General features: G+C 43.2%; 1 protein-coding gene across 1 annotated transcript; it reads left to right on the top strand.

Moving 5' to 3' along the window:
• Nucleotides 1–1,939: 1,939 nt before the first annotated feature.
• Nucleotides 1,940–5,767, top strand: LOC147425905 (threonine dehydratase 1 biosynthetic, chloroplastic-like). The gene is made up of 9 exons (XM_086498508.1): nt 1,940–3,217; nt 3,327–3,506; nt 3,606–3,875; nt 4,013–4,219; nt 4,337–4,585; nt 4,736–4,809; nt 4,910–5,027; nt 5,160–5,294; nt 5,373–5,767. Exons 1-9 carry the CDS (start codon nt 2,630–2,632, stop codon nt 5,511–5,513), a joined length of 1,962 nt encoding a protein of 653 aa, XP_086354634.1. The 5' UTR covers nt 1,940–2,629; the 3' UTR covers nt 5,514–5,767.
• The last annotated feature ends 2,516 nt before the right edge of the window (nt 5,768–8,283 follow it).

Raw genomic sequence — 8,283 nt, 5'->3', positions numbered from 1 at the left:
GTACTTCCCCATATTAAATGATCAGTTTAACATAAGAAAATCATTTAGGAGAATTAGATATTAGTTATTATGACATGATGTGTACTGCAAACTATCTTGCATGCATGAAATCAAGAGAGAGAAGGAGAGATGCTAAGGCCAATTGCATTCCCAATGTTAAAGCCACAAACATGAAATTTGATTAATGGATTGAGAGAGGGAAAGAGAGAGAGAGAGAGAGAGAGAGAGAGAGAGAGAGAGAGAGAGAGAGGGGGGGGGGGGGGGGGGGGGGGAAGAGGAAGGGACACTTTCAATCAATGGTCCTCCCTCTAGTGCACATAAGTGCAACAGATGATTCATAGGTTCTCCTTCCTTGTCTTGCTGGCGTTACTATTATTAGTTTGATGGAGAGATTCACTGATGCATAGGACAAACATTCGAAACAATAAGGAACATTGATCAAATGATTGACGTTGGAGAGTGGGAACACAAAAAATCATTGAAGACCACACTTTTTATGGCCGCAACAACATGCAGGTTACATACTAGTTGCATCAAGTTGGAAAATAAATTGTTTGCCGTCATTAACTTTGCAATGTGGCACTAATCAACAAGTTTAATCCATTGGTCTATCTTTTCTTCAAAGAGCTCCAAGAGTCACCAAGCCTTATGTAGGCCAAAAGTCCACAAAACTATGCATGAAATAGATGGATCTCAAACCTAATAATGAGTGTTTTCTCTCTGTGAAACTGAAAGCATAGTTTTGCTCTACATAATTTAATTACTCTATTGTGTATTCATAAACAAGCAACATGCTCATTACCACACATATGCAACAATTTTATTCTGTTGACATTATCTTCAAACATATCATTCAAAGAAGAGGATCAGCTCATAACTTCAAAGAGTGTAAATAGTAGTAACCATCATACACACTAAAACCCCATTGCAATTACTAGAGGAGTTCAACACATTTGACAATATCACGTTGACATGAGAGTAAGGCAAAATTTACAAGAAACTCCTAAATCAAGCATGTAAATTGCAAAGAATGTATGAGACAATCACCAATGCTACATTCCAGCATCAGGAATAAATTGAATGCGGGTGACAGTCGATATGCACCTAGACCAATGTTCACCAACAACTTTTTACCAGCGACACAGAGTACACAATACAATTTTCAGTGTTTTTGCATCAAAATGTAGTGGAGATGTTGGGTTTTGACACTGAAGTGTGCCATATTTTGCTCGTATTCTTCGAGACAAGTTTCAAATGTAGCCTAGTAGGATTGGTGGTGGACCGTGGGCATTATAGAGAGCAGAAGAACGCAAGGTATGGTTGATATTGGGCCCAAGCTAGACAACAGGCTTGCCTCGTCACTAATTGACACCTCCCTAGGGAGGTGGGATCAATGGCCCACATTAGGCGTCGCGAGATGGGTGCAATCCGCGCCGTCCGATTGCTGTTTGAACTAGGTGTGAACTCGGAAGGTCTGTGCACCACACCAAATTTGGTGTGAACTCGATGTGAACATAGTGTGAGCTTGGGGAGGGTTTGTACATCACACCAAATTTGGTGTGAACTCAATGTGAACTCGGTGTGAAATAGGTGCGAACTAGGTGTAAACTTGTTCGCGACGTCGTGATCTATAAACTTACCACACACATATCTAAAGAATGCATGATAGCGTAGTGGTTAGAGTCAATTTTGCGGGAGAGAAGATAGCGGGTCCAAGTCTTGGACTCAAAAAAGTGAGAATCTTTTGCATTCCCTAGGTAATCCAACGGTCACAATCAATTGATGATCGTGAGCCATTGATCCCACCGTCCACCTCCCAAAAGGAGTAACGAAGTCAGGCTTGCCTGAGTGACTGTCAGTCACTGGACCCAAGCCCGAGTACGAAAGCGTGCGTACGTCATGACTCATAAGGTAAGTTTGGTGGTCATATCTGACCCTGCTTGTTCTCTGTTCTGCCCACCTCGTCCCTCATGTCGCCTATTCCTTGTCTTGAGAAATTGTGCGCTTGATTTCGCAATTCGCAAAACCCACATGCCGAAATCGCCGACCACGAGCTCCACTGTTCCGCAGTTGGAAGATCCTTCACACAATCGTTTCTTTTCCTCACCTCACCTTGTGCTGTGCTGTGCGCGCGCGTTGCATTCTGACGTACCCGGAGAGAGAGAGAGAGAGAGAGAGAGAGAGAGAGATATTGCTGTTGATGCCCTTAGTGAAGACTCTTGGATGATTGGTTGAAGCTGCGGAAAGCGGCAAGGAAGCACGAACAGCGTACATCTGCATTGCTAAGTTTCTGTGAAATGCAGATGAAGGATTAATGCTTAGCTGGGCAGATTGATTAAGGGCTTAGCAGAGTCCAGAAGTATAAGTATTCTGCTGCTCTCAGCAAGAATGTTCTTATACCAGGTTGCTCCCTCAAGCTCTTTGATTACAAATGCATTCATCCATCTCCGTTCTGTTGATGTTACCAAAGAATGTGTATCCGCACTTGGGCTATTGAAGAGAGCTCTCAGGAACTTGCCTGCTCTGGAAATTGCAAAGGAGCTCTCCAACTTCCTTCTTTTTATTGTCACCCTTGGAGTGCATGAGAGCTCATCGTCTTGAGAGCCAGTGGCCCTGAGTTCTACTCACCATGGAAGCCTCTTGTAGAGTAGTAAATAATGCCATACTCATTAGCCCTTCCTATCATGCAATAGCTGGTCGTGTCCCTTTGGAGACACCTCTCACCCACAAGGCTGCTTTTCCTTCTTTTCAAGGTCTCCAATGTATGCAAACATGTAGTGCACCTCTTGTGAAGATGGAAGGCACAACAACATCATCTTCAAACTGCTTGGGTATCCGGTCAGCAATGGATGATAGAGCACCGAGAGTTCTAAAGGCAGCTGGTTTAAGTGCTGTTATAACAGAATTCCCTGCTAAATCAAATTCAACTAAGTCTCTCGATGAACTTCTTTTGAAAGGGAAGCTACTAGATACAGCCACATTGAAAAAGGTTTCTGCTTCATCTCTGCAGTATGAACCTGGATTTTTGGGAGTATCTACAATGGCTTCAACATTGTTAGGAACGGGAGACGATCTTACGGAAGCTATTTCTTATCTTACCCGCATTCTGTCATCTAAGGTGTATGATGTTGCCATTGAGTCACCTTTAGAGATTGCGGGAAAGCTCAGTGAACGAACTGGGGTTAACATTATTTTAAAGCGGGAAGACTTGCAACCAGTATGTATTGTTTGCATTCCTTGTACTGCTTGCACCCAGGTGGAATCTTTTGTATACATACTAGGTAGTTAGTTATCAGCTGACATTTAGAGAGTCAATTTGGTCACAGGTTTTCTCGTTTAAGCTGCGGGGTGCATACAACATGATGGCACGGCTTTCAAAAGAGAAATTGGCACAAGGTGTGATCTGCTCTTCAGCAGGCAATCATGCACAAGGGGTTGCGTTGGCAGCACAAAAACTAGGCTGTGATGCTGTGATTGCCATGCCAGTCACAACACCAGAAATCAAGGTAGGGTATTGGTTTTTGTAAACTCTTCTGACTACTGTTTCTGCTTAATATTGATGCATTCTTTAACCAATGTCTAAACTCAGGCAAAATTTTCTGCAGTGGCGATCAGTTAAGAGGCTTGGAGCAAATGTCGTTTTATTTGGTGATTCTTATGATGAGACACAAGCATACGCTAAGCAGAGGGCTCAAGAAGAGGGTAGAGTCTTTGTTCCTCCTTTTGATCATCCTGATGTAATAGCAGGCCAGGGCACGGTAGGTATGGAAATTGTTCGCCAACATCCAGGCCCTTTACATGCTGTGTTTGTGCCTGTCGGTGGAGGGGGATTAATTGCTGGTATTGCTGCATACATGAAATTTGTCAGACCAGAAGTGAGCCCCTTGTCTTTGATATCATGTCGAGTTTTAACATTTCAATAACAATGCTATTTAGTTCTTTTCTAAATTTGAGCTATTTGAATGTATATGTGATTGTACTTGCTAAAGGCTCAAAGCTTTGGGTCGTACAGGTGCGTGTTATTGGTGTGGAGCCTGTTGATGCGAATGCAATGGCTTTGTCTCTGCATCATGGAGAGCGGGTGATGCTTGATCATGTTGGTGGTTTTGCGGATGGAGTCGCTGTAAAGTGTGTGGGGGAGGAAACTTTCAACATTTGTAGTAAGCTGGTTGATGGTATTGTTCTCGTCAATCGGGATTCCATCTGCGCTGCAATCAAGGTAAGGTTTTTGGTCAAGTTTTACTGGTGCCACGAAGAGCTGTTTTGCCAAAGAGAGGTTACTTGATTAGTTCTTAATTTGCATATGAATGCCATTTTGTACCGGTTTGCATTCCAGGATGTGTTCGAAGAGAAGAGAAGCATCTTGGAGCCTGCTGGAGCACTTGCATTAGCTGGAGCTAAGGCCTATTGCAAGTATTATGGGCTGAGAGGTGAAACTGTGATGGCAGTCACAAGTGGAGCCAATATGAACTTCGATCGTCTCCGGCTTGTTACTGAGCTTGCAGACGTTGGTGCACGCAAGGAGGCTGTTATTGCTACTTTCATCCCTGAGCAGCCTGGATCGTTCAAGCGTTTTATTGAAACGGTAGGGTTTCTCTTGGGTAGTTATACATGTAACTTCCTGAGTTTGCCAGCAGAGTAAGGTCTTATCTGAATAATTTAGCAGCGCACTATGTTCAAAAGCAGCAGGATGAATGGCATTTGTGTTTGATGCGAATTGCCTATTTTTTTGAAGGTTGGACACATGAACATTACAGAGTTCAAGTACAGGTTCGATGGTAGCAAGGACAAAGCACTTGTGTTGTGCAGGTGCTTTCTTTATGTCATCTTATGCCATGCAGGGATCGGTTGTTTTGTTTACATGCAAGGTTCTCAGAAGAATTCTAATTAAAATTTCTGACTTTGCCAGTGTAGGATTGCATAAAGAAGAGGAGCTCACTGCCATGAAATTTAGATTAGAGTCAGCAGGTTTGAGTGTGATAGACCTTACAGATAATGATTTGGCAAAGGACCATCTCCGCCACCTTGTTAGTCTTCATCCCTTTGCCCTACTTTTTGCTAATTTCTCAATTTGAATGTTGAACATTTCTGCTTGTTTGCCTTTATAGCATCTGCGTGTCGAATACTCGATGATGTTATCTGATGTTTCTATATGCTAGATGGGTGGGCGCACCTCTGTGGGGAATGAATTGTTGTACAAGTTCACATTTCCTGAGAGGCCTGGTGCATTATTGAGGTTCCTGGATACGTTCTGTCCACGCTGGAACATCACTCTTTTCCACTACCGCAGCCAGGTAATTACTGTGCTTGCAGGGAGTGTAATTGCAACCTTCATTACAATTTTAACTCCGATTACTTGTGTGTCTTGGCAGGGTGAAGTGGGGGCTAATGTCCTAGCTGGAGTGCAAGTTTGTGAAGAAGAGGAAGAGGAGTTTGTCGCGTGTGCGTGTGCTCTGGGCTATGAATTTAGGGACGAGCGCATAAATGAGGCTTTTCGGCTCATAATGAGATAAATATTGATTGGAACACGTGTATGTGGTTATGTGTCGAAAGATGAGAAGGTAAGCCTTATGCACTGTAATAACGCCTTAGATAAAGCGTGTCATTCTTCTTAGTAAGTGCTGGGCTCTCATCTGCGTGGGCGTGGGCATGGGCGTCCTTGCATATATATATATATATGCGCTTAGATATAAAGTTTTTGCATTTTGCAATCACAGAACCTCTACTTACAAAGATACCTTAACAAGATGTCCTAAATTTGATTGAATGGCGGCTTCAAAGACAGATTAGCGCAAGCAGATTGATAATTTGATAGGCAAGACCGATCAGGTAGAAAGTGGACAATATGGCCATCTTGGCCTAGTGAGTACAGTATTAGTATTAGAAGGTGGTGGTCTTCTGATTGAAGACATGTATGTCTGAAAAAAACCATTTGTCTACATTCCGAGCAATTCACAAACTTGCCTTGGCCTTGGCCAACGTTGCAGGTTGTTTTGTTCCTAGGACTTAGTCATAAATTTAATATTATATATTGGTGTTTGTACCATTTTGCATTGTTGGTAAGGGTCACAATAAAGGCAGGTTGGGTCTCATTGGGCAAAAAGTGTTAGTCATAGGTGGTTGGCATTGTGCATGGTGATTGTTACAATTTAGGTAGGGGGGTGCATCAATCACCCCCACATTAACGGTCAAAAAGTGCATAGTGACACTCTATAGGGTAAAGGAGCCAGTTTAGGTACAGTTATAAAGCAGGGGCTAGTTTAGGGAAATTCAAATTGTAATGCTTCAATTTTACATTTGTGCTCAATGATTTTCTTTGAAATGGGTATCAAATTGTAGCGCTCGTGAAGATCTACTCACACATCTATCCATTCCCATCCTCTATTTGCATTATCTTAACAATATATTAGCTTCAAGTTATAGGCGTACTTGTATTGGTCACGTCTTTTAGTGGCTCCTCTACCCTAGCGCTTCTCCATCCTTTTTCAAGCGTTTGAAAAGCTTTTGAAAAACCGTGAAGTGTTGTTATGGGGGGACTCTTAACTAGCTTCAAAGGTCTTTAGGGGGGCTATGGGGGAGCGTTGTAAGGGTGGTTCAGACTACGCGAAAAATAGGGATGCTCGTCTCGCATGGCATTCGTTGCTTTGCACAAGAGTAAGAACGTTCTCCCATACACTCGTTAAAGCAACATTTCAGAAAAGGGCCCTCTAAAGTTTGGAGGGCTTTTTAAAAATTTTATTGTGTGTCCATATGCTCTTTAAAATGAAGTTCCCAGTCCCCTCTATCAACAATTTCAGAGCACACCCACCCCTTTTGACCTGTAAACCTCCTATAGAAAGTTATAATGGCGTTATTGAAATGTAGGGGGTGGTAGGACCCCCTAAAACTTGTGTAACGTTTTAGGTGAAGGGCCCTTTATTTATTTGCGAGCCCTATGAGACACAAACAAATTTTTTCGAGGGCCCCTAATAGCACCATTAGAGGGTCTATGCGGGAGCCCTCTAAGTGAGTTTTTTTGGACCCACCTTAGAATGGGCGGCCTCTACCCTCTAGCTAAATACGGGATGGGGTTTGATCTCAAAATCACGCATATAGGAGCCGTTTGATCTGTCCAAGATGTAGTAGCTCATACGTTGCCGCCTTTGTGTTAATGTAGTAGCTGATACATTGCCACCTTTGTGTTAACAATTGTGCCATGTGCGAGCGTTTTCCTTTGACGCGCAGTCTCCATGCAGCCTTAATTTGGCAATCATTTAATGTGTCAAATTTATTATTGCAAGGAATGTGGAATTCTCTCACTAACTCCTTCATGCTCTTGAGAAAGGAGATAGAGAGAGAGATCCAAAGAGAGAGAAACATGGAATCGTGGACAACACACAAAAAAAACGCATCTCCTCAGATCCCCACTTTTTCGAAATCATGGAGACATACTATACTACTACGTAGTCGCTCTCTATTTAAAAAATCCACTTATTAGAGAGATGCCCTCCAAATATCTCTCCCCCCCCCCGGTCCAAGCTCCCAGAGCTCCTCATCCCTCTACAGAGATCACCTCATTGAGCTCTCCCTGTTTTGGTGCTCCTCATCTGCAGACACGAGAGAGAGAGAGAGAGAGAGAGAGAGAGAGAGAGAGAGAGAGCGAGCTTAAATCACCCAAAGTTGATAACCGCCTCTACCCTCTGCGGCCTTGCACCATCTAGCTCCCTTCCCTTAGTCCCACGCTAATTAACCACCTCCTACAGCCTGCCAACGTGGTTGGCTCTATGCCTACAAGCTTGCTCTTGAACCTGTGTGTGTGTGTGTGTGTGTGTGTGTGTGTGTGTGTGTGTGTGTGTGTGTGTGTGTGTGAGAGAGAGAGAGAGAGAGAGAGAGAGAGAGAGAGAGAGAGAGAGAGAGAGAGTATTAAACACCTCCTACAGCCTGCCAACGTGGTTGGCTCTATGCCTACAAGCTTGCTCTTGAACCTGTGTGTGTGTGTGTGTGTGAGAGAGAGAGAGAGAGAGAGAGAGAGAGAGAGAGAGAGGTCTCGAGCCTATATGTGGGAAAGAGAGAGCGCCATGGCATGCCAACGATGTGTCAAAAGAGAGAGAGAGAGGGAGAGAAACCCAAGGATCTTGAGAAGATTCATCAATTTTTGATTTATTCAGAATCGACCAAACAAGCATACATGCTCTATTATGAAATAAAGGATTTAAATTATCTTTTTTTTCCTTGATGTCGTTTTTCAAGAGGCCTCATTGATAGTACCTAGTATAAGGTTGTGCAAATATCTCTACCTTTATG

This window comes from Adiantum capillus-veneris, chromosome 24, assembly GCF_014529385.1.
Source record: "Adiantum capillus-veneris isolate H3 chromosome 24, ASM1452938v2, whole genome shotgun sequence".
In the NCBI taxonomy this organism is placed as follows: domain Eukaryota; kingdom Viridiplantae; phylum Streptophyta; class Polypodiopsida; order Polypodiales; family Pteridaceae; genus Adiantum; species Adiantum capillus-veneris.
This window is presented reverse-complemented; position numbering and strand designations above follow the sequence as displayed.

Coding starts and splice junctions, on each gene's coding strand:
- LOC147425905 (XM_086498508.1), top strand. CDS start 2,630: ATGGAAGCCTCTTGTAGAGTAGTAAATAATGCCATACTCATTAGCCCT. Junction 4,586..4,735: donor TCAAGCGTTTTATTGAAACG/GTAGGGTTTCTC, acceptor ATTTTTTTGAAG/GTTGGACACATGAACATTAC. Junction 5,295..5,372: donor TTTTCCACTACCGCAGCCAG/GTAATTACTGTG, acceptor GTGTCTTGGCAG/GGTGAAGTGGGGGCTAATGT.